The sequence below is a fragment of the Diaporthe batatas genome (assembly GCF_019321695.1).
Source record: "Diaporthe batatas strain CRI 302-4 chromosome Unknown Contig00006, whole genome shotgun sequence".
In the NCBI taxonomy this organism is placed as follows: domain Eukaryota; kingdom Fungi; phylum Ascomycota; class Sordariomycetes; order Diaporthales; family Diaporthaceae; genus Diaporthe; species Diaporthe batatas.
Window position 1 is genome coordinate 1,362,883 of NW_025408553.1, and position 24,988 is coordinate 1,387,870.

General features: G+C 53.0%; 8 protein-coding genes across 8 annotated transcripts; 4 read left to right on the forward strand and 4 right to left on the reverse strand.

The window, feature by feature from the left end:
* Positions 1-2,906: 2,906 nt before the first annotated feature.
* On the forward strand, positions 2,907-3,833 carry KVR01_006119 (uncharacterized protein; the record flags this gene model as incomplete). Its single annotated transcript, XM_044794334.1, has 3 exons — positions 2,907-3,306; positions 3,393-3,492; positions 3,575-3,833. The coding sequence occupies 3 exons, from the start codon at positions 2,907-2,909 to the stop codon at positions 3,831-3,833; spliced, it is 759 nt and encodes a 252-aa protein (XP_044644922.1).
* Positions 3,834-4,043: 210 nt separating this feature from the next.
* Positions 4,044-5,849, forward strand: KVR01_005854 (uncharacterized protein; the record flags this gene model as incomplete). Its single annotated transcript, XM_044788892.1, has 4 exons — positions 4,044-5,211; positions 5,283-5,331; positions 5,404-5,593; positions 5,658-5,849. The coding sequence occupies exons 1-4, from the start codon at positions 4,683-4,685 to the stop codon at positions 5,847-5,849; spliced, it is 960 nt and encodes a 319-aa protein (XP_044644657.1). The 5' UTR covers positions 4,044-4,682.
* Positions 5,850-6,245: 396 nt separating this feature from the next.
* On the reverse strand, positions 6,246-7,373 carry KVR01_006336 (uncharacterized protein; the record flags this gene model as incomplete). Its single annotated transcript, XM_044785328.1, has 3 exons — positions 6,246-6,642; positions 6,676-6,997; positions 7,067-7,373. The coding sequence occupies 3 exons, from the start codon at positions 7,371-7,373 to the stop codon at positions 6,246-6,248; spliced, it is 1,026 nt and encodes a 341-aa protein (XP_044645139.1).
* A 1,155-nt stretch (positions 7,374-8,528) lies between these two features.
* Positions 8,529-11,195, forward strand: KVR01_006335 (uncharacterized protein; the record flags this gene model as incomplete). Its single annotated transcript, XM_044785513.1, has 6 exons — positions 8,529-8,673; positions 8,747-8,807; positions 8,874-9,953; positions 10,005-10,381; positions 10,449-10,623; positions 10,697-11,195. The coding sequence occupies 6 exons, from the start codon at positions 8,529-8,531 to the stop codon at positions 11,193-11,195; spliced, it is 2,337 nt and encodes a 778-aa protein (XP_044645138.1).
* A 155-nt stretch (positions 11,196-11,350) lies between these two features.
* On the forward strand, positions 11,351-14,085 carry KVR01_006001 (uncharacterized protein; the record flags this gene model as incomplete). Its single annotated transcript, XM_044793440.1, has 4 exons — positions 11,351-11,748; positions 11,834-13,076; positions 13,159-13,806; positions 13,864-14,085. 4 exons carry the CDS (start codon positions 11,351-11,353, stop codon positions 14,083-14,085), a joined length of 2,511 nt encoding a protein of 836 aa, XP_044644804.1.
* Positions 14,086-16,439: 2,354 nt separating this feature from the next.
* Positions 16,440-17,501, reverse strand: KVR01_006129 (uncharacterized protein; the record flags this gene model as incomplete). The annotated part of the gene is made up of 2 exons (XM_044784046.1): positions 16,440-16,922; positions 17,049-17,501. 2 exons carry the CDS (start codon positions 17,499-17,501, stop codon positions 16,440-16,442), a joined length of 936 nt encoding a protein of 311 aa, XP_044644932.1.
* Positions 17,502-19,839: 2,338 nt separating this feature from the next.
* Positions 19,840-20,638, reverse strand: KVR01_006178 (uncharacterized protein; the record flags this gene model as incomplete). The annotated part of the gene is made up of 2 exons (XM_044784104.1): positions 19,840-20,157; positions 20,207-20,638. The coding sequence occupies 2 exons, from the start codon at positions 20,636-20,638 to the stop codon at positions 19,840-19,842; spliced, it is 750 nt and encodes a 249-aa protein (XP_044644981.1).
* Positions 20,639-22,874: 2,236 nt separating this feature from the next.
* KVR01_006397 (uncharacterized protein) lies at positions 22,875-24,842 on the reverse strand. Its single transcript, XM_044786828.1, has 3 exons — positions 23,927-24,842; positions 23,768-23,845; positions 22,875-23,703 (listed from the first exon to the last, which is right to left on the reverse strand). Exons 1-3 carry the CDS (start codon positions 24,518-24,520, stop codon positions 23,038-23,040), a joined length of 1,338 nt encoding a protein of 445 aa, XP_044645200.1. The 5' UTR covers positions 24,521-24,842; the 3' UTR covers positions 22,875-23,037.
* Positions 24,843-24,988: the final 146 nt, after the last annotated feature.

The window sequence follows — 24,988 nt, forward strand, 5'->3', positions numbered from 1 at the left end:
CGATGCGCAGAGAGCGTTGACCAGCTTTGCGTACTCCCCTCTTCCGCTCAGCCATGATGTGGGCTCGGTCATAGGAGAGAGATTCATGACGGCCGATCTGAAATGGTTGGATAATTGTCAATTCAAATGTTAGCCACAGATCAGACAGTCTTGAGACTGAGCATTTGAAGTCGAAGCTGAAGTCTGCAGCCTAAACGGGGCTCGGAAGGATGGATGCTTCCTTCAGCCGCAGTCAGGGGAATTGAGTTAGCGCGGCGCGCTGTCTGCCCAAGAATTTTGTGGGTAAGACATCCATGTAATAATACCCTGCCAGTGCAATGTGCATTCTGACTGGTTGCGCATCACTGCGGAGTAGCCTTATAAATGACATGGTTCGACGCCTGCCCAACTTTACTATGCCTACCGATCTTCTAGGATAACACCAAATACAAGCTTGTCCTACAGGTTACCTAGGTAGGTGAGAGCTACAGTGGCTGCGTGGCAGACACTCGAAGACGGCTCGTGAATGCTTGCTGGGACACCGCATACCAAGCCTTCTATTCTTCCATTTGAAAGTGCCCGATACAATGCGAACTTGTCTCTTTTCTTACTGACAGCGGAGCTATTAGAATCTCGAAATTGTACCCTTGCCCACGGTGACAGTGCTGCTCGACTGGTTTTGACTTTGGTGCAATCTGTTTCCGCGTATCGCGAACTTTGGAACAGTGTTCTCGTTTCACGGAGGGATCGCGAGTGGCCCGAGGTAAACAATAATCCATCAAGTGATCGTAAAATCGACACGAGGAACACTCACAAGGAGATCACCAGCGCCATGCGTGAATGTCGCTTCAAATTTGAACAGGCGGTGAAAAATGATGCAAGATTGTACAACGGCAACGGAACCAAGGCGGCTGATTTGTGGAGGATTGTCGTGTACCTTCCTGAGAAGTTAGGATAAGAAAATGGCACGCCGCAGCTTCTTTTGGATCACTTAAGGCAGCAACGGCCGTTACTAGAGACACAAGAAGGCTTCAGGGGGTTTTGTTTCTAGTCCCCATCCACCCGAAGCATATGCCATACCTTGATGGAAGTCATTAACTAGGAAACACTCAAAGATCCAAGAGTTCATTTTTCTGGAAGAGAAAACTCAAACAAAACAACCCCTAATACTGATAGAATTAAAGAATAAACCAACTGAGACTATGACATAAGACCAAAGCCTTGGGACAGGCGCACAGACAAGGCTAGCGAGAATCGCTCCTGACGGTTCCGTCAACTACAAGGCCGGCGAAGTTGTTATACGAGGAAGACCAACAAATTGTGACTCACAGCTTTAGGGTCCTTATTAAATTGCCTACCTAATGTGATTCTGCTCATGTGACTACCTACTTACCTAGGTACTTAGGTATCGCTGTGAAAGCCAGAAAGCCCTGCTTCAGGCAGGTGTGGGGTCGGACCTAATCAACGTTGTTCAGATCCGGTTTTTGAGTATCAACGTTGCTTATGAGCCATTAACTGGAGGGAATTGGGCAGATCAAGACAACACTATCACCGCCGAGGAAGACACGCATTCAATGAGTACACTATGTTCTGCGAAATCGGGCTTTTACCTGGCTTCGCTTCTATTCCGTATACGTGCGAAGATATACACGGTGCCCTCACACAGTAGTCAACCCCCAAGAACGTGGTGTACAGTTGCTTGTACGTGATGACTGTTGTGAATGAGGTTTAGCCCCCAAAAATGACCTAACGCTATTCCTTACCTGTCAGATCTGTCCCCTTACTTAGTAGCCGGAAAGACGGATGTAGAGACGGTGTGGGTCTCCGGGGTCTTCCAAGATCGTCCTACACAACAAGGCGCACGAACTAAGACGCCAAGAGGCGAATCCCGTGGCCTCCCGAAGAATGACCAGTGCAAGTGGCATAACTAAGGATGCCAAGGTCTTTCTCTGCCCCGCAATTTACATCAAATTTCGTATATGTAGCAGCCCATTCGCATCCTTCTGACCGTTGACAGGGTCGAATTTGTCTAGGAATGGAGATTGTCACCTCGATGAGTCTCCCATTGAAAATTCGCAGATGGGCGACACCGATTTAAGGGGGCCGACTCGGTGGCCAGACCCGATACCTTCGGTAGGCAATATGACAGGCTCTCACAATCTCGATGGCGCCGCCGGCGTAAAAGAAGCAGAAGGGCGCGAGACCGAGGTTAATAGAAGCCTGACCCGGGAGCTTTATGAAGGAACTCCCGTACAAGATAGGGCCTCTGGTAAGCCATTCCCAAGAAACGATTTGTGTGAGGCTGGACTGATTAATGCTGCGTCAACTCAGCTCTCGGGCTGCATCCAGAGGGATTCAAACCCGATAATGCCAGACAGGCTCCCCATTATCCTATCACTGCTTTCCGCGACACAGATCCGACTCCAACAGTAATCTGGAACCGGATTGGCTGGTTCTTATCGGTCATCTTATGCTCTGTCATTCTCTCGGGTGTTAGGGACTTCTTTCAGGCAGATTCGCCAACAAGTGGTATGCTCACCAGGCATGTGTTGTACGAGCAAGAAAGTTGTCCTACTGACCACTTACCGAAAATAGCCAGACAATCCGTTACCCAAAAGTCCACGAGCATAGTTCGAAGACGCTCAACGTGCCCTGCCAACAACGGCGTAGATGAGAGTGTTTACAACACGCCTCTGCATGTGGGGGCCTTGTTCATCATCCTTGCTGTATCGACTACAGCATGCGCGTTCCCCATATTAGCCACGCGCTTTCCAGACCTGCGTATCCCGACATCATTCTTCTTCGCGATTCGCCATTTCGGTACTGGAGTGCTCATCGCGACTGCCTTCGTCCATCTACTACCCACAGCTTTCACCCTCCTCGGAAACTCTTGTCTTTCCAGTTTCTGGACAGACAAGTATCCCGCCATGCCTGGTGCGATAGCCTTGGCGGCGATTTTCATGCTGATGCTCATTGAGATGGCATTCCACCCTGCTCGCCGTCATCCGGAGGTTTCAGGTGACACTGGAGGTGTTCGTGAGGATACAGCTGCGCGAACCAACACAGCAACACACCCGGCTACCATGCGCCCTATAATTGGCAGATCGTCGAGTATTGGTAGGAGATTATCGCGAATCGACCGCCCTGATGAAGAACGGCAGATCTCCGCGGAGCGGATACAACGAGAGGAGAAACAGCGAAGAGATATGATGCATTGCGTCATGCTTGAAGCTGGGATACTGTTTCATAGCATCTTCATTGGCATGGCGCTGAGTGTTTCCATCAACAACGAATTCGTCGTCCTGCTCATTGCTATTGCCTTCCATCGTAAGTGACTCATCATTCACTACTAGTATGATCTCTACACAGGACCAAGCGGGTTTGTTCTGGATTCTAACGCTGCATTGAAATAGAAACATTCGAAGGGCTGGCCCTTGGATCTCGAATCGCTGACATTGGTTGGCACGAAAAAGCGTGGAAGCCGTGGCTGATGGCGTTGGCATATGGATGCACGTAAGTCCTGGAGTCTAATTCTGATGACGATTCTGCCCCTTTTATGTCCGACAATAATATGCTGATAACTTGTCCGGTCAAGAACTCCTTTGGGCCAGGCCATTGGTCTTGCGACCCATTCATTTTATAACCAGGACTCGGAGGTCGGCCTTCTGGTTGTCGGTTGTATGAACGCAATCTCGGCAGGGCTACTCACGTTCCAATCTCTCGTTGAGCTCTTGTCCGAAGACTTTCTCAGCGATAGCAGTTGGCAGGTTCTTCGTGGTCGACGTCGGTTCTATGCTTGCGTGCATGTCTTCATGGGCGCGTTTGTTATGAGTCTTGTGGGGGCCTGGGCCTAGCCTTGAGTGATTTGTATTTACAATGCAGCTATAATGAATCTAGGAAACACCTTTAACACCAGAGAACATGTGAGTTGTCTGGTGTAAGTCATTGCAGGAAATTAAAACTGAAGGCCGACATAACCGCTTCCTCGGACTCCGGGGGGCGGGAAAGCCGGCCGAAACCAAACCTTAGAACCGGAATACCCGGCGTTAGCATTAACGTTAGCCGCGTGTTTTCGGCATCTCTGCACGGTGGTACCGACCTGGGATAGCCGGGCTGTACACATACCAACGGCTGGCTGGGGATTGAAAAAGGACTCCAGACGTGTATGCTTAAGAGCGGCAGAAGCCTAGGTCTTTGAAATCATCATCACACTTCATTCTCCTCGATAGAGCCTCGAGATCCTACTCAGAAGATGGCGGTGTCGAATGGGCCCTCAACAGCCGAGACTGTTAACGGCAACGCCGCTCAGCAGAAGTCGCCGATCAAACTGGATGTAATTGTAGTGGGAGCGGGTATCAGTGGCCTCGCGACAGCCATATCGTCGGCATTATCAGGCCATAATGTGACAGTGTTCGAATCAGCAAAGGAGCTTCTTGAGGTCAGTGTTCACTTGAGTCTCATATCATTCCTCCCAACTCCCAGGACCCCCGTGAGCTCACAAGGAACACTAGATCGGCGCGGGCCTGCAAGTGACACCCAACTCCACCCGCATCCTGCAGCGATGGGGCCTCTCAGATCGCGTGTGGAGAGAAGCCGCGGAGCCAACGGCACTGACTGTGCACCGGTACACGGGCAAGGTCCTGGCGCACGAGGACAACTTCCACAAGAACATCCGGAAGAAGTACCAGGCGCCCTTCCTGGACATGCACCGCGTGGACCTGCAGCTTTCCCTGTACGACAAGGCCAAGGAGCTCGGGGTCGGCTTCCAGCTCGGCGAGAAGGTGGACTCGATCGACTTCGACCAGGGCGTGATCGCGACCGAGTCCGGGAAGGAAGCCAAGGCCGACATCATCGTCGCCGCGGACGGCCTCTGGTCAAAGTGCCAGACCTGCTTCTTGGGCAAGCACGTGCCCCCGCTGCCCACGGGCGACCTGGCCTACCGCGTTGTGCTGGACCTGGAGCAGGTGGCGGATGATCCCGAACTGAGCGCGTGGGTCAGCAACCCGACTGTGCACTTCTGGATCGGCCCTGGCACGCACGTGGTGGGCTACTCGATGCGGGGAGGCAAGATGTACAATCTCGTGCTGCTCTGCCCCGACGACCTCCCTGAAGGTGTGAGCCGCAAGCCAGGTAGCCTAGAGGAGATGAAGTCCCTATTCGCGGAGTGGGATCCTATCTTGAGACGGTTCCTTGACAAGGTGAATAGCGTGGAGAAGTGGAGGTTGATGCACAGTAGGTTTTTGTTCCCCCGCTGTCCCGGTTCTCGCAAAACATTGGATGCAAGCTGACATCATGTGATACAGGGGAAGAGTTGCCATCTTGGGTTAATGACAAGTCGAATTTGGTATTTGTGTCAGTTATCTTATTGTTCCACAAGGGGCTGTTTATGAGTGAGAAATACAGGCTGACGTTTTTCAATACTAGTGGCGACTCGTGCCATCCAATGCTTCCATACCTCGCCCAGGGTGCGAATTCTGCAGTCGAGGATGGAGCCGTATTGGGTCAACTACTAGGGCATGTGAAATCAAGAGATCAAGTTCCCCAGGCTCTGCGACTATACGAGAAGCTGAGAAAGGCAAGAGGAGAGGCCATTGTAAGGGAAACATTCAAGCAGGTGAGTTATTGCAACCTCAAATATTTGAGTCGGCGGAACCCAGCCAGGCTGACATACATTCAAGCGACACGACTTTCACATGCTGAATGGACCCGAGCAAGAAGCTCGCGATTCCTTGTTTCTGTCTATGTTGGGCAAAGAGTTGAAAGGGCCATTCCCTAGCAGATGGACGTGCCCAGAAGTCCAACCATGGCTGTATGGTTATGATGCTTTCAAGGAGGTAGAGGAAGCAGTCAGAAACGAGCCTTTCGTTTGAATAGCCTTTCGGGAAACCAATGGGAAGGAGCTTAGTGCGTTGAGAGCCTTTGAGTACAGTAATAGATCCTGTGTAAGAGTTTTCATTCTATGGACATTTGGATTTATGGCCATCTGTATCTAGAGCAATTACAATGTGACCTCCCCTTCGATTTTATGAGGCATATTCTGGCCATTCAAGGTGCCAGAAAGAAATTGTGGCAGATGATCCCTCGAGCTTCTGTATACCCCAAGCCAACATTGAAACATGGCTCTAGGAAGCCGGAGAAGCCTGAGAAGTCCGAGCATGGCTAACAAGTCGGATTTAACCAGGAGCGAGAGCAGAGAAGCCAAAATATGGGGGAAACACAAGGGATCAAGGGTAGAGTACCTAGGTAGCAATAGGATTGACCACTGTCTAAAGATTCTCGGCCACCACCCCAACTTGCCCTAAAACGTCTTGAAGCTTGCTATTTTCATATGCAGCTGGCTTTTCTGGCAGCACAACGGTCAGGCAATCAGAACCCGCCATCCTTACCACCTCCTCAAGCCCAGGCCCATTCGTGAATGAGATAGCTCTTACGAACCGGCTCCCAAAGTCAAGTACGAAAGCCTTACCCGCAGGCACTAACAGCGTCTGCCCTTCCCTGACCTCATTCCAACTGTCCGAGTTCTCCTCCCTGAGCCTGACCTTCAGGATTCCCTCCTGAACTGCGAAGCAGTGGTGTACGTTCTTGAACGTGAGCCACTGCTGCGCAAACGCAGACTGGCCATACTGGTTGGAAGACTCGATGCTGGAGATGGCGAACTTGCCGCTACACTGGGAGGCATAGATAAATGGCCGCGACAGAATGCCGCCAAGAATCTGCCTCGGCCCGGTGTTTGCGCGCAAGAAGTAGGGCGTCAGAGGCTCGGGGAGGACATTCTCGTCGTCGCGCCACTCGCCGACCTCGGGAGGGTTGTAGTCCCGAACAAAGTTGACGTCGAATCGGTCCTTGGCGGCCATGACCTTTGGGATGAGCAGGCTCTTGAGATCGCGGTCGTCCGACTCGGGCACGATCACACCTTCATATTTCTCGCCCACGTATCTGAAGAAGTCGACCCAGTCGCCTGGGGCAATCAGTCCAAGCATCTCGGTGTGAGGACCAGTTAGTTCCGGGTTGTGTATGACTTTCTTTTTCCATGGTCAGCTCATGCTTGCCATCATGTTGTCTGACTTTTGTATCCCTGCTTATCGACTCACTGGTGGAACGTATGCGAAGTCTCCCGGCCCCATAATCCTGCACTTGTCCCCATTCCACAGCTTGAGGAAACCCTTCGTCACCAGGAAGATATCGTGGGTCTCAGCGTGCCAGTGAAAGCCCGGGGCATCTGAGAGCACGGCTCCACTTGAGAAAACGGCGATTCCTCCGCTGGTCTGCTTGGATGAAGCGAGGATCCTGAAGACACCTTTGCTGCCCGGGATACTAACACGCTCGCCTTCGAGTTGGTCGATGATGTACGCGGCATCGGAGTCGGGCGGCGTTGCCTGGATCGGGATGCTCATCTTGTCTGTGATTATTCGAGTGAATAATGTCCCATAAATAAATGCAAAATTGAAAGGAACTCGGCAATACTACGTCAAAATACTACGTGACTTCGCCAGACTCCTGGAATTATGGCATGAAGTCCCACCATCTGCAGAGATTTGCCCATGCTTTATGACTCCCGAGGTCTCTGGTCCGGACGGGGCCGTGTGCTCGGCCCCTCTTGGCTGGCAGCCAAGGTAGCCCGGCAAATCCGAAAGCTACTCCAAGGGTCCGCTTGGTGCATCTGAGATCGTTGACGATGGGCGGCCCCACCAACGCGAAGCGGCAACACACGCTCGGATTTAGGGTCACGGAGTCCCTACGACCCTGCAGGAAGATCTCTCGAAGGGTGCGTAACTTCGGTAATGAATTATGCAGCGGTATGAGGATGTGACTTTCCTTGTGTTGAACCTAGAAATTGGGTGTCGCGTGCGCAATGATTGGAATGCAGTGTTCAAACCGGAAGACATGTACCCCGGTCGTAGATCGTAGTTTGTGGGCTTGTTCCATACGTAAGGTTTTATTCATGCGTAGTTCTCACGTACACCGGCCTGAATCTTGGTCGTATGAAAACACATCGCAGTAGATATCGATCGCGCTTGATCCAATCGATATATTCAATTGCATGTGTCCAACAACGGATGCCACGTTGAAGTTCACGTACTTAAGTATGCTGCTCACAGCTTCAGTTGCATTGTGTTTTCTTTATGAACTCGAGTGCTTCCAGTCAATTTTACACGTATCTTACCTACACCTGTGTAGTTCGTCGCAAGTCCCGGCAGCCGCAGGCAGCATGCCTCCCCGGGTCCTTTTTACCTGACAAATGCACACAAAAGACCACATGTGCACATGTTCGCTTCCTTGGCTTCCCCACAGGCATTAAGCCCGTAATGCTGGGGGCCAGCCACCCCGGTTTCTGCGGGGAAGCGCGCATTGGTGGGCTCCGTCCTCGTCCCATCCCCTTTTGAGCCTCAGTTTGCCGGGCCTGGAACCGGTCAACGTCAGGCCCCGTCCATTCCCGTCATCAATGTCTGGCAGCCAGCGCCCTATTGGACAACGACCTTGCTCTCCCCATCCTTCCCCTGACAAAACTCTATGGCCGCGGCGTTGAGTAGTGAAGAAGAAGTACCAGTATGGAGTCTACCGGCTCGACGGCGACGGCCCACGCCCAGAACTCGGGCCACAAGGTTCGCCGCCCGAGGGCGGCCAGGGCGTGCAATCTCTGCCGGCTGAAGAAGAACAAGTGTGACGAACTGTACCCTTGTACCTACTGCAGGAGTGAGCCTAGCCCGCGACGAGCATGTGATGAACCAAGCCTGAGGGTACGCGGAACGCTGATGGATGCTCACAGATCGCAACGTCGAATGCGTATATCAAGGCCAGGACTCATCGAGGAGACGGTACACGCCCGAGTACGTGCTGCCCTGCCCACTCACCCACTCACTCATGCGCGCCGGTACTGACCGTCCGTTGCTCAGATATGTCAGGGGCCTGGAGCAACAGGTGGAACAGCTGTCAGCCCAGCTCGAGGCGCAAGCAGCAGGCAGCTCATCCTCGGTCAAGTCAGGCTTCTCTGCCCCAGGCCAGTATGCTACTAACCACGCCGCCCCGCCGTCCGGCTCGCCCGGGACCAGCGTTGCGCTGTCTGCCACGCCGCCAACCACCACCACCACCACCACCACCACCAACATCACGACCCGGGCGCGCCAGAGGAGCGGCCAGGAGGTCACGGCCGTCAACAGCCACACCCGCAACGTCGAGTTCTACGGCAGCTCGTCGTCGGTCGCCCTGCTGTCCCAGGTCCAGCGCGGCGGCGGGCGCTCACCCGCGTCATCCGAGGCCGGCGCCAGCGGTGCCGGCGAGCACTCCGAGTCGGACGCTGCCGCCGCCGCCCTGCTGTCCAACCTGCATAACCCGGCCTTCTCGCCGCCCACGCTGGACGCGCAGGACCAGGGTGTTGCTGCCGGGGGCGGCGCTGGCGCCGGCAGAGGGGCCGACGAGGGGACGACGGTCCTGTCCGTTGAGGAGGCGCATCTATCGGCCATGGAGCCCGCCTACTACCGCCAGTGCAGCGTCTTCCTGCACAACTTCTTCTCCACCATGCACTACATCCACCCCATGGTCGACAAGACCTCCTTCCTCGAGCGGTGCGAGATACTTTGGTCCGGCGACAAGGAGGCCATGAGGCAGCACGCCAGCTTCGTGCCGCTTTATTTCAGTATCATGTCCATCGGCGCCCTGGTTGGTTACAGGGACATTGAGCCCGTCGGCGGCGTCAGCAACCAGAAGTGGAGCCGGCGCTTCTTCAACGAGGCGAGGGCGAGGTTCAAGGACCTTGAGCTCGCCACCGACTTGGAGATGGTCCAGACCTTCTTCTTCATGGCCAAGGTCTGCCAGAACGAGCTGAATGCGCACTGGTCTTACTTCTACATCGGCATGGCGGTGCGGACAGCATTGGCGGTGGGTATCAACCGCGAGCCAGGCTCCAACTGCAAGAAAAGCCCTGCCCAGCTCAGAGCAGAAGCGAGGACCTGGTGGGGCATATATTCCCTGGAAGAGTGTGTATATCCCCAACGCTGAGGGAGACTCTGTGACTGACCTTTTGCCAGAGAGCTGTCATTTGCGATGGGGCGCCCAAGTGGACTCGGCGCCGAAGAGTACCATAACCGCGCCTTTCCCCTAACAGAATTTACGCCGGGCTTCGACCCGGGCTCTCCTTTATTAGATCCACCACACTGTGCCATCATAGAACACATGGTTCACTTCTCCAGGCTGATACGGCAGGTCTGCATAGACATCTACCTGCCCCAGAACTCAGCCGCCAGGACGGTCGAGCTGGCGCAGCACCTCGACCAGCGCTTCGATAGCTGGGTGGCCCACCTTCCGGAGCCGATACGTCCGAGGCTGGAGTCCGGCCAGTCGATCAAGATAGGCAGCCACAAGGAGGCTATGTGGATGAAGAGGCAGAAACTCGTGTTGAACATGCGTAAGTGACACTCTCTCATCCCTCAGGTGAGCCAATTCCCGGAGGTGAGACTGACGTGACGCCACAGGCTACCTCAACCTCCGCATATTACTGTTTGGATCCATCCTCCTGACTTCTACACCTGCCGAAAGGTCGTCCGTGCCAGGGTCACACGAGTGTGTTCAGAAATGTCTGGATTCGGCGAAGAGGACCATCGAAATAATCCACGAGACGTATCACCACCAGGAGTTCTTCCGCACATGGTCAATGATCCCAAAAGCTGCTGCCTTACTGTTCCCTGTGCCTGAGAAACTAACGCGTTTCGTCGCCAAATAGGTTTTACAACACAACATACACCATATTCGCGACGTCCATCATCCTGGTGTACATCAACCAGGAAGCCTCCGAGGCGGAGATGGATCCTCTCGTGAGGCTCGTGCACATGGCAATAGAGGTCCTCGAGACCATGGCGGACGAGTGCGTCGTCGCCGGCAAGTCGGCCAAGCTGCTGCAGAAGGCCATGGAGAAGTCAGCCACCACGCGGCACGAGAAGAGCTCAGAGCGCCTCGCCGCGACACTTATGTCCACGAACGGCGGGGGCGAAGTCCCGGCGTTAGAAAACATGGGCAGCGGAGCCGGAGTCAACGGCCCTGCCACCGCGGCTGCTGTTCCTGCTCCTGAGGATGGGTTCACGGACCCCATGGCCGCGATGCAGTGGCGGCATTGCTGGGCTCCTGTCAACCTTCTTGACAGCGACGTCATGGATTTTGACTTTGGCATCCCCTTTATCGACTTTGACGAGAGAGCCATTCCCGGGACTGAGCACCCTGTGTGACCTTCCAAGACTGGCGAGGACTTCGCCTTGGCGACTCTTCCCCTGCATATGTATGTCAGCAGGCAGCAACGCGACACTTGACCGATTGTGGCTAGTTTATGTCAGCTGGGCCGCGGTCTTCACACTCGTACGACAAAGCTCATCGACTATAAACGATGACGACCACCTGTCTGAAGCCTGTTCTTGACCCACAGCGACAGTTCTATCATTGTCGAGACTTCTGCTCCTCGGCTATGGGTACTTCCGATGACTATTGCGCCATATGTGGCGGGCCTTTCAGGGAAATTTATATCGCTGAAAAGCCCCGAACAGCAGCGTTCCTGAAGAAATGGGCGAGAGACATAGAACAGCATCGATCGGGGGACAAAGCTGCGCATGCGAAAGGCTGCATTGTCGACGAATATGACGAGGAAGGCGATGAAGAAGAACGTTGGGAACGGTTTGAAGAGGAAAAATCTTACGACCAGGATATCATCAGCGTGGAAGACGTGAAATGGGCCGAGACACTCCATGTTCTGGCACTGAACCCCAATGCAGAGGGGGGGACTTATAAGTTAGCGCTCCCTGTTGGCGATAGACATCCCGGCACGCTGGCAGGTGGCTCGCAAAACCTCGCTAACCTGTGTCTGTTCTCGCAGAGCTTTTGTCAGCGGGCCCGGCACTTACGACGAGGTTGGAGGTGTTTTCGTCGACGATGGTGACGACCCAAATGCAGAGGACTTCGACTTTGGCCGGGTATTATGCTACCAAAATCAGGATGACAACCGTGATGCCATTTTCCCTTTCCACTGGTGCTGCTACGAGATGCTGTCCAAGTGCATTACCGGGTCTTTCGAAGCTAGCAGCTTTAGCGACGATGGTGTCCTGGTGTACAGCATTGACAATGACCTCCTGTACAGCATTATGCAGGAGCTGCTGAGGAATTTCGGCTACAAGTCTTTCTCGAACATCGACTATGGTGAGGCGCGTCGCATGCAGGAACAAACTTGGGAGATAGAACCTGGTTACGAGTTCCTTGTGCGCCATCCCCTCGACGTGCCCGGCGCCAACGAGGCTGTCTTGTCTGTTTTTTCATCGGATGCTTTCAAATCAAGGTCTCCTTGCAGTGACTTCGGGAGCCGCGTCCGGCGTGATCCTTTCCTCAGGGTGCCTTACGACATAGTACACAGGATATCTGGCCTCGTATCAAACGAAGATCTCATCAACCTGGCGAGGGCGTCATGGCCAATCCACTGTCTTTTGCATAACAACGACCAGTTCTGGCGGCAGCGCATCGGGGCGTCCTTCCTGCCTTGGTTCCTCGAGTTTGGAGCGCTTCTCGAGCAAGACGAAACGCTCTTGCAGAGCAACAACCCTCAGCGCATCTTCCAATGGCTGGAAAGGTCGACACGCTCCGACAGATGGCTGACAGGACCTCTGATGGGAGTAGTCAACCGGCGCCGCATCTGGTCGGCATGTGAGCAGTTTAGCCAACTCTATCGAGAGCACAAGGAACTTCAGAATGATGCCTCCATTAGCGACGAAGAGAGACTGATACGGAAATACTCCAAGAGCGTGCACCCTACCGTCGTCGCGTCTCCAAAAGCGACCATACTCGGTCCCACACGCAAAGTGTTTTGGGCGAAGACGTGGCCCGAGCTCCGGTCTCAAGAAAAGACGCTTGAAACCTTCTGGGATCGTCGTGGCTCACTCGTTGGCATCTCGTTGACTCCCGACGGCCAAAGAAGACGGCTCCTTGGGATGTCTGACCTCGATGACGATGTCTCCAGAGAATCCATGAGGCTTGGGGCAGAGGAGTGGATAAAAGGGTTGGTCATTCATCTGCCTATCCCAACTTACCTAGATGATAATCGATTAGAGACGTCCCCGAAGGGCCTGACGGTGAGTGTCTATGTCCCCATCTAGTGGGCGGCCTCGATCATACGAGTACGTGAGACTTGCTGTGTCTAACATTGCGAGGAAGGTCCTCCTCGACTCCGGTAGGACGTCAGTCATGGGCTCCACATCCGAATGTCAAATGCAACAGCTGCTCTCATCCGCCCCAGACTGGTGCATCACGGGCATCCACGGCAATACAGGGGTTGTCAGAGGCAACCTACAGCTCATCCGGATCGGCCTGGTACAAGCGCAGCCGTCCGAACTTCAAGTTGTCGACTATTCGACGCCCCCACACCGTCTTCGGCACCCGCATCGAGGTTCACTCGAAGAGCTTACGTGGGATGATGACTATTCGCAAATACTAGGGCGGAGAATCCAAGAATACCAGGGTCTCCAGCTGACGGACCATCGGAATTACCATCATAGCGGTAGGGGATATTTAGCTAATGATCTGGTCTCTTGTGGGGCCCTGATCTGGGCGAAGAACGCGGGTGAGCATCGGTCGCTGAGACGGCTCACGGGCTGTATCGTCTCCGCCAGAGACCAGTCTGGCCCAGTCCGCGCCTGTCTTTCTGGCCTCAGTGCCGAGCACGAACCCGCGACAGACATGCGGCGGATGGTCGGCGTCAACCAGCCAGACGGCATCTTCGAGTCCTTTGACATTGATGGGCCGGGAGGGGAGGTGGTGACAGAGTTAGAAGTGCCTGCGGAACAGTATACAAGGGCTCTGAAGGTACGCCTCATCGCTTGATATCCGGCACACGACCGATGACTAACAACGACTTCCAAGATTCACACCAGCCTAGGGCGGACGCACTCTTGGGGCGAGAAAGGTGCGCACGCGTTTAGTTATGGGAGAACCATCGAGGCGCGACCTGGCGAGACTCTGGTAGGTATAGTCGTGAAGTTTGGGGGCCTTGACCAGTTGCGGGATGATGTGGACGAGGCTCTGGGGCACAACGTGATGACCGTCGTCGGCGGTCTGTCGATGCAGCTTGAGGCTTCACTTTAAATGCTGTCGAGGAGACTTATCACTACGGTAGAGGCGGGATTGTACTCGGAGTGATTGGTGCGTCGAAAGAAAGAGGGAGACAGTACGCTGCATGGATCGTGAGGAACCCAGAGGTTTTTCGGGTGAGTCAGACTGTGCAACTCACATCGATTGATGTGCTGCGTCAACGTATGGGCACGCAGACCCCGGGGAACTTGGATTCTGTAACACTGCATGCGCGGAGATTGAACACCTAGTAGGTAGGCAAGTATCCGCAAAATGCCATCCACACCAACTCGCGAGCTTATCCACTTTTCCGTCTTTCCTCCTTGCGTTGCCATATTTCATACCCACGATGCGGTCCGTGGTGCCGCTCTCGTAGTTGGCTATGTCAGTCATGTCGTTCTCGCAGCCTTGTAGATGGCGATGTTTGTGTTAAAATCGAGCGTGATGGCCATATTCCAACTCAAGAGGATCAGAAGGCACACCCTGAATATTGCGTAGCCTTGAACAAGACAAAATCCGACCCTCTGCTCACCTCCCTGGTCCTATTGGCTCCTTACTTGCACGCCTCTACGGCACAGCTCGCCTCATACCCAAGACTACTAGTACCATGGTGAATCGTAATCCTCCTCGTACTGCTCATTGTCGTCCTCCTGGTACAGCTCCTTTTCCTCCTCCTCGTCCAAGACCTCCTGACATCGCGCATCGGCATCCAAATTGTCCTCCCTTGGCACCCAAATGTAATCCACTTTGCCAAGCGCCCTGACACGGTCGTCCAGATCAGAAGCCATCTCGATAAGGTCCCTGTTTGCAACCTCGCGGCCACGCGAGTTGGTCCAACCATTCTGCACCCAGGTGTAGATCCAGTTCGTCATGCACTCGACGGCGTAGCGGGAGTCCGACTTGATGGTGACCCGAAGGCTAGGGTACCCATTCAGCTCGTCGTAGCGCTCCAAGGCCCACTCCAGAGCCAAGATGATGGCTGTGATCTCGGCTCGCTGGCTGGTTGGGGGCACGGGATAGGTATCCAGAAGCCGTGTTTTGTATTTGTACCCGCTTCCAAACGGTTTTTGGAGGCAGCAGGCTGCGGCTCCGATCGCGTCGGGTCTGCCGTTTCCGCGACAACCCCCGTCGACGTTGAAAATCATGAGGTACGGCATGTTTCTAGGCGCCGAGTAGAAACCGCGGGAGACTGTGGTCGAAGGGCACCTGAGGTATTGAGGCGATGTGGTTGTTTGGAAAGCGTTTGACGGGCGCGGGGTGCTCGCGGCCCGGAGGTTGCGGATCAGCTACGGTCACAGATGTTAGCATGTGGCCTTCAATTGTCGGTTTCGTGACTTGTTGAGCGGACATGGCGTACCGCGCTCGCCGATAGCGGTCTTCCGAGCAGCCTGCTCGATGTTGAGGGACAGTTCTTGACGGGGATGCATACGAAGTCAGTCATGACAGAATAACATGCAGTGACTACGACGGCCAACTTCACCGCGTCGGGCACGACGCCCTAGTTATCCTCCGCGGTGCACGGGCCAGAGTATTTATGCGTCATCTTCAGGCTTTTGTGTCTGCTGGAGACAATACATGGCAACTTGCAGTTTGTGCGGATGCAATGGTGCAGGGAAATCAATCAAGTTTGTGAATACGAGCACGAAACGTCGCGTCAGCTTTCTTTGTCACCCAAAGATTGGAATACGTCTTTCTCGCACCGTTCATTATACACTGGTGTCTATGTGCAAGCATAACGTAGCTTATACGGTTAAAAATGGCATTTCTGGCCTCGTCCTAATTAGGTGGTGGTTTTCTGACGAGGTTGAAAAACGGGTATCAAAGCGTGTCGTCGTTTACACAACAGTACAACAGTGAGGGAGTGAACATATTAGCACGGCGCTAATAGTGTCCACAACGAGCATTCACCCGTTTTGTTAACATAGAAACTCACATCCTCTTCCCGTTCTTAGCGTCGTGCTAACATACTTAAGTATTCCCTCACCATTGTACAGTGTGTGGCAAGCATCCAGAAATCAGGGCAGGGGTGCATCATCTGGCACGCCACAAACGGCGAGCAGCCATGCAAGAACAACCTCTGCCGTCTTGTAGGGTTGGCCTAGCGAGGATGCTGCAGACCATGTGAAGCTGAAGACAACCAACCAACCAACCACCTCACATATATCGCCAGTCCTAGGGAGTGTGAAGCGGACATTCCGGAATGCAGGCCCTAAAGTCATGGTAGGTTCCGGAGGCTCACGAAATTTTATAACAAGCTTTTATTAACCCCAATTGTCAAGACAGCTTCTCACTGCTCACTGGATTGGGATAGGCGGTGGTCAAGTCTACCGAGCCGTTATTGTTATATGCCTGCCTCAGAACCTTGGAAGCTAGTAGCCTGATTTTGAGAGGTATTGCCCGATCAGCCCCCCGAGATACGCAGATCCGACTAATAAGTATTGCGCCTTGAACCAAAACCCACAGCTCTCAGGGCACTGTAACTTGACTTTCCAGACATAGACTGACATTGTCGCGAAGACACCGAAGACCGAAATTGTGTAATATACCAGTTTGAAACCTGCCCAATACCCACAACAGGCAAGCAGAGCCACCTGTCCAAGCAGGAGTATTGAAGCCACCAACGGCATAACATCCTTGAACTTGAGCGACATGCTTTTAACCCCAGCTTTCTCATCATCGGCAATGTCCTGAAAAGCGTAAAACACGTCATTTATAACCGACCATGAAAGATTTGAGCCGAAGAGGGCGATCGTCGAGGCCCGCACTGGGCTGATCCCGACTGCAGAACTTGCAAAGAAAATAGGCCAAGCACACAGGATCCCGAGGACGATTTGAGGGTAATAGGTGACGCGCTTCATCAAAGCATACACACCGGCCAACGCCACCATCACCCACGCGTGTAGCGCGCAATCCTGCGGCAGCAAGGAGCGAGCTGAAAAAACGCACAGTGCGGTTTGCACAAAGGTGAAGCTTAGTGCTTGGTTGGTCGATACAGCTCTGCGAGCAACTGGTCGATGACGGGTCCGCGCGACACGGCGGTCAAAATCCTGGTCGACTGTGTCGTTCCACGTGCACGCAGCACTGCGCAGGAGCATGCTGAAGGGGATTAAGCGGATGGCTAGGCTCCCAAGTGCCAGGGGGTCGGAAGCTTCGTCATCGCCTGAGATGCAACCGGCGTAGATCAGGCCGATGAGGAAGGGAAAGTACACACCCAACCAGCCTGCAGGACGGTCGATGCGGGTGAGCTCAGCGTATGGAACAACGCTGTGAGGGAGCTTTGACAAGAGCCCTGTCTTTGGGTGCTGGTAGGGGGGAAGATGAGGGAATGGATTGCAATCATCTTGGGCTTGGACTAGCGGCCAGTCCGACGAGACGAGGCTCTTGTCGCCGTTTGCCGCGTATTTTGATGCAGTTTGAGCTTTTGACGACATTTTGGTGCGAAATGTGATAATGCAAATTGTTTCTGAGGGTTTTTGGAAGGGAATGGAGATCCGAGTTGGTATAGAGCCTCAGGACGTGTTGTGCAAAGATTGGTGCTAGGCTGGATGGGAGAAGGTCCCTCTTTTATTCCTCTCTGAAAGTTGCAGGCCTTGTTTTAAATGTTGCAAAGAAGCGATACATCATCATGGCTGAAGTTTATGGACTCTGTGAAGATGCATCGCGACCCACCTGCAGCCAACGTGAACGTCTTGGCCTGCAGACTGAACCAGCCCATCTAGACCCATTCTGCGGATCCAAGTTGCCTGCAGCAGCTACACTTTGCATCGGAATTTGCTACCTATTTGGCATTCAAAATCATGATAAGATTGGATCAAACATTCAGCACTTGATATCCCTGCACTCCTGCAAAATTATGCTCCGCTAGTTACTCCGGAGGACGCCTGTTGGAGACCGAGGACTAAATGTATTTCCACTTGACTATGGTTTTCTAGTAGTAATACTGGATGATAGACAAAGACGTCTTCTCCCGAACCTAAAAGACTTCTGGGAAGCTAGACAACTGAATATACACTATTCGTCTTCACTTTCTTACGTCTGGCCAGAAATGAACGTTGAGGCTATCGACGTCAACATGGGCCCCTCGCTTCCTTGGGTACCTAGGTATGCTGGGGGCCATGCGGGGTTGGGTTCCGGAGCTTGACCGGCATGGTATCTATCCAAGCCGCGAACCTGTCTACTTTGCTGAAACTTCACCTCGTAATCATCCAGATTCTGCATCGAAGTGGGCTCGCGTTGCGGTGCAGGTGAGCTCGCCGAGTCTGCATGTTTGTTGGCTGAGCCGGCTGACCAGCCCGATTCCGTAATAAGGCGGACGGACCGCGCTGAATATTTTCAGGCCAAGGGTCATCATTGGTTCCAACTTCAACCAACAGCACAGGCCCGCCAGCTTAGAGCCAACTGTGTATGCAACACCTCAACTGCATGGGCCCAGGAATGTGATAGATTACATGGTGCCCTTTCCGAATTTGCCAACTCCTCGAGACTCGAGACATCTTCCCCTCAAGTGGTACACATCCTGACCCATGCATGCACTGAATTGAAATGTGTTGAAAAATGGGGGCCCATATTCATACAGGAACTCATTGACTCCCACGGCCATCCGAGTGCTGTCTGTGTGATTGCGTTCAAGACCTCAACCCATTCCGTCAAAGAATTTTTGTACCCAAACTTATCTACAATTTGAACTTGATCAATACTTACTGTCAAATAGCAGTTAGGCAACTCAATCTCACCAAGAAGACCATCAATCCTACCAGACTGTCTGCGGTTCTTAAGGTATTTCAGTTTTCTTCATGAAAATTGCCGCTTCGTTAAAACTGAAATATCTATAAGCTCATATTTCCCGGCGAGTCCATTTAGGCTTTCCCAATCCAGTGAATCAAGCTTGCCATTTTGGCCTGCACTGGCTTATTTTCCCTACGCGCTTCATAAAGCTTGGGTGTGCTGCATTGGCATGGACTACTTACAGGAGCATGTTGTCTACCTAAGTAGCCATAGTAGTGCTGGTGTCCTCAAGGGCTTATTTGAATGCCATCCTATCGCCAAAGTTATGACCCATCAATCACAACAGGTCATTGTCTTTACAACACCAAGTTTTTCATCATCAATGCTGTCCCCAACGTTCCAAATATTTTGATTCTATGTCTTCCAATAATATACGAAATCAAGAGCCTCAAATTTTACGAAGGCCGACGCGCCATGTGAAGCAGCACTTCCTCCGTGGTGCTGGAGTTGTGGCTGTGAGCAGTTTGATTGTAATACCTAGGTACTATTCAATCAGTCTCGCCCAGGACTCGGAAAGGACCTCAGCAGATCTCACAAGTATATCTCTTTTCCCAACTTCTTTCTACAACATCAATTTACAAGCAATTGCAAGGTTCCTTTGGTGCCTCGCGACTAATAAATTGGGTCGAATACCCTAGGGTACCTAGGCAGTGTCGATGGTGCGTCCTGTCCTATGGACAACCGTTGAGCCCGACATAGCTATCATTTGTGCAAGCCGGCCTGCATGGGACCACTCATCGTTGAGCTACTGAATCTAGAGTTTGTTCGCCCAATATATTCTTACACTTGAGCATGAGCAAGGCAAGAGGTGGGCAGGATACTGCTGCACCTTCACAACACGTGCAACCTACTGGACCGGCCATGCACACTAACAACACTTTGGCCAGACCAATGCTACACATTAACCACGCCCCAACGATCGTATTCGAACACATGACCCAGCCAGAAGACGTGGTAGTTCAGCCAGGTTACAATGGACGCTGATCACTCCACCTGCCCCACCAGCACACCCGCCAGCTCATCGGGAACACTCGCAAACGCCGTGTGCCCTCCCGACACCGACAGCTCTCGGAGGCCGAGCGTGTTGACAAAGTGGCGCTGCGCAGCTGTGGGGAAGGCCTGGTCGCGCTCACAGACAATATACGCCTTCGGAATCGTGATTTCAGGTACTGAGAAGTCAACCGGCTTTTCCAGAGCAGCCTGAGACTGGGGTACCAAGGCGCTGAAATATTTGTCCGCCATCTCCTCTGACAAGTCATTATACAGGACTTCCTTAGCCTTCTGATTAACAATGAGCTGAGTCTAGTCGATTGTTAGCTAAACCCCAGCTTTCGGATATGTTCAGACTCACAATACGTCCGGACTCGGTAATGTGCTCCTGCCAAGGAGGCAGCGTGTTCTGCGTCAGGTCCACTTGACTAATGCCATTATATGGCATAGTAAAAGCACAGAGGAAAAGGATTTGAACGAATCCGCCAACTAGGCCGCGAGCATGCCGCTCGGCAACGCTTTGGCCGCGTGTTGCTATGCAGGCCGGAATGCCACCATAGGAGTGCCCGATCAATATGACCTTCTTTCCCTCCGCAAAGAGAGGCTCAGCGGTTTGTAGAAGTGCCTCCACATCCGCCTCCCATGTGACGCCTTTGGCGTTGGTACCCATAGTAGGCAAAGCAGGTACAGCGAGGGCGTAGCCTAGCCTGGCGAGGGCTTCCTTGAGCGGCTCGTATAGCCAAGAAGGGTGCCAAGCGCCGTGGGCGAGGAGAAAAACGGGCTTCTCAGACATGACGGCAACAGATCAACGTCCGCGATGATGATAAAGGTCTTTGGAGGAATCGGGTGAAATTGGGAGGCTGTCTCTCCAATTCTGGACATTTCCATGCCCGGGGCGACGTAGTATTAATAGCTCTTCGAGGTGCCTCTGGACTCTTGATCAGAGAGACCCCTGTCACATGTGGGTCCTACTGTGACGTGGATCCCGAGTCCACTCGAGTGCGCAGATTAGAGGGCAGTTGGGAGGCGTAGAAGGACCAACAGTCCCGGCAGTCGAGCCCCGGGCGCCTCGCAGGTTGTGGCCCGTCACGGAGGAACGCGGCATCATGGGCAGAAAGGATGTTTTTCAATTTACTCCCGAATCAAGTTACATGTGCAAGAAACGGTCGTTGGGGTTGAGTACTGATGATGCCAGCAGGCACCGCCGAGCCCGACTTAAGGTCCAACTCGGTGAGTACTATTTGTATTTCCCAGAATGAGCGAGACGTGTTTGATGATGGGAAGGTTAGGAAGTGCTGGCCAAGAATGCAAAGTGGAGACGTTTGCATACTGACCACGATCAATACTACGGAAGGTATGGCACCTATTTTCGATACACAACGCATCCGGCTTGTCACTATGGCCTCGACCATGATACCATTCGTGACTGGGTGTACAATACAGCTGGCCGGTGCCCAGCGCTCGCATTTGTCTGCAGTCCTGACGCTGCCTGACGCAGAATATAATCATTCAGGGCTATGTTAGACAGGCCCCTAATTGAATCTGATGGTTCTAGAGACTAGTTTGCTTGGGATAGAATTCAAAACGAGCCACTCCGTTCGTTGAATAACACGGTGGTTTACACCGAGGTGTTGCTGGACAGCAGAAGTTGAGATAAAGGTTGTAGTACTGATCTCGCTGTCATGCAGCAGGACTGGCAGTTTGACGGTCTGGTCACTGAAATGAATATCCAGAGTTGACTGCCGAGAGCCAGGAACAAGAATTTCCGCGATGAAGACTTCTTTATGCCCCCGGCCCACGAATTGCCTGGCTCGAGCTTCGGCATCCCCTATGCATACTGCCGGTCAGTACAATTCAACCTGGAATAAGTTCATAGGCACTGACCCCAGTTATCAAATACAGAAATGAATGGCGTGCATTGCTCGGAGCGATCATCCCAGTTGAGATGGCGTTCGATCTTGCCCCTGTTGAGCCAATGGCTATAGTCCATCCAATAATGACCCAGAGCTTCAAAGCCGTCTTCCTCAGTGTAGGCTGTAAAAGACCTCTTGCTCTGTGCACGGTAGAAGCGTTTTGGTTCCATCTATGTTCTGTGGGAACGACTAGTCGCAGTAACAAGCTGGCGATTCGGACGGGTAGATGTCAGGTAAGACGATCGGTACTGCGATTTGTATAAGGGCTTTGTGTGTGTGTGTGTGTTTGGAGGGCCGATCTTTTGGCTAGGATTCCCTCTGTGTGATTCATTTATATGGGTGGTTTCGCTTCTATTCCGTATACGTCCGAGGACATATATAGCACCATTATATAGTAGTAAGCATTAAAGACCTAGCGCTTAAAAAGGACACTGTGTTCATAATTATAGTTGTAATATGATAATTCATTTATATAGCGACAATCTTAAGACCTAGTCTCGCCGTATAACTCCATTATAATGTTCTAGTTAACACCGTCGTTAAAATAGTACCACTTAGCCTTATCTATACATCACAAGGCTGAGGCTATAAGCACCTATTATATTATACTAGTGACGGTATGGCACTTATGTACTGCTAGGGTAACTAATTAGTAGATTAGTAATTATAGTCTTTTAGCCGGACAGTTAAGGTGTGTAGCTAATAGTCGCGCCTCTTATTATAATACTTATAGTTATTAATATTATATCTTTTTTAAATAATAGGTTTTAAGTGCTTACTCTTAAATAAATGTGCTATATATATTCTTAGATATATAATATAAAAGTAAGAATATATAAATTAATTAGTTAAATAAAGTATATTTATTTATTATTAAATTATTAATTATAAATTATTTATAATACTTTAATATTTTAATTATTTTAAACTTATAATTATTAAAAGAACTTTTATCTTTCTTTTTATAAAATTAATTTAATATTATATTTATAGTAAGCTAGAGGTTAAAGTAAGTAAATAAATATATAAACTACTTATAACTTTTAAAGTTTTTAACTCTTCTAAGCTTAAACTTTCTTTCTTCCTTTCTTGTTTTCTTAGACAAGGTCGTATAAATCAGGAACAAACTAGCTATATTGTGCGTTTCTAGAAGAAGAAAAGAAATAACAGAAAATATTAAGTTGTTACTTTAAGTTACTTGCGGCTGGCTAGCTTTATAATCATACATTAACCGCGCAACCTCGGCCCCGTCTGGCTTGTATCTCACGACACACAGCCCTTACTGCGCAACACCACTGGGCGTCCCCGAGCTCAGGCTCTGGTAGGCACCCGGCCCGGTTCCAACGGCCTCCTCCTCGGTCGCTCTCCGGGGGACCTTGTCCTCGACAGGCGGTGGCCGCCGCGCCGCAGCAGCAGACTGACCGTCTCCCGAACCCGTCTGTTGTGGGACATCATATTCAGCCCGCGCACCATCCGTGGCCATGGGCCTACCGGCGGCAGAACCACCACCCAACTGCCCCGTCTCGGCAGCATCGGGCCCGGTCCCGGCCCCCTCGTGGTGGACAGGGTGCGAGCCCAGCGGGAACGACCTCTCCGTCTCCGTGCCGAGGACAACAGCGGCGCCGACGCTAGGCGTCTGCGGTTCCGAGTCGAGCCTCGCCAGCGTGCCCGGGGCGGGCGGCCTGGGGATGCCCTTGGCCACGGGGGCCTGCTGGTCCTTGAACTGCCTCGTCGCCGCCTCGTCCTCCCCGCCCAGGCCCCTCGCGTGCCCCAGGAGCTCGGCCTCGACCTGCCCCTTGTCGTGCACCGCGCGCCTGCTGCTCGCCGCCTCGGGGGACTCGCCCGCCTCGACGAGGGAGCTCTTGACCTGGCCTGGCACCTCGGGCGCGACGTCCCGCGGGCTGGCGGTGTTGGCCGTTGGGCCTCCGCCTAGGGCGGCTGGGGCCTGTTCAGGGGGTTAGAATCACTTGCTAAACTGGTTGGTTCAATGACAGCTGGTTGGATCTTACGTTTGCTTGGACAGTATTCACCGCAGCGTTGGCGGCGGGCACGGCCGAGTCTCTGGCGTACAAGGCTGCGTTCTTGGCCTACAGTTCCCACGTCAGTCAGTCATATGTCCTTGCTGGTAGGCCAGTGGCAAAATCAGATTCGCAAAAGCCGACACTCACCTGCTCAGAAGCAGCACTGGCCGCCGGGCCGGCGTTCTCCGTCGCGTAGCCAGCAGCCTGCATCGCCTGCTCGGTAGCAGAGCTCACCACGGGCGCCGCGGCGTCCTTGGCCGCGATGGCAGCGTCCCGCGCGGCGGTGGCCGCCGCCGTGACCGCGGTGGCCGCCCCGGCGCCGACGGCCTTGAGGTCCTCGGTGATGTTGGGCGCGTTGTCCGGGCCCAGGCTGCTATTGTCATCGGCGGCCGCCGTGGGCCCGCTGAGGGGGTTGGCTGCTGATGCCAGCGTGCTGACGGGCTGTGCGGCGCCGTCCCGGGTTTCTGCTGATGGTGTCGTGCCTTGTGTGCTTCTGGATGGTGCTGGTGTGCCCTCTGCTCCTGCGTGCGCGATGTTCTGGCCCTGGGAAGAAGGAATGCCGCTGTTGTTTGCGCCGCCTACCTGGGCGACATTCTGGTGTGCGCCCAGTTCCTGCTCGGGATATGGCTTTGTGTTTTGTTGCGTTCCGGTCGTCGCCGTCTCGGTGGTGATGGCATCGTCGGATGGGAAAGCGCCGGGAAGCTCCTCTGTCTTCAGCAAGTCGTCGCCGCCAAGAGACATCTTGATTGTTGGGTTCCTTGATATCTTTTAGGAGACCGTACGATTTTTTGTGTATCTTGGTGATGAAGTTTGACTGGCAGGAAATGTGAATTCGTTTCAAATGTATAGAGGGCAAACAGAGAAATCCATTGTGGTCCCTGAATCCTGACAATGCGACTTATAAGAAAGAAGTGCAGGCTGCAGCCAGCCCTGGCCTGCGTCATAGGCGGGCCGCACGGCACCAGCAGAATCCCACGAGCATCATAATGGGCTTCTGCAAGTTTCATCAGCCCCCATGGCGAGATGCGTCCGAAGAGCTCACGGTGACGTTGGTGGCATGCGGAAAGCCTTGGCCCGTGCGGGCTGCTTGTGTTGATCCCTCCGACGTCAGCGATACCCACTTCTCCTGCCAACAACCCGCATGCGACGGCACACACGGGCGCACAAGCCTGACAAGCAAGGTAGGTACCTAGGTACCAATTGGTTCCT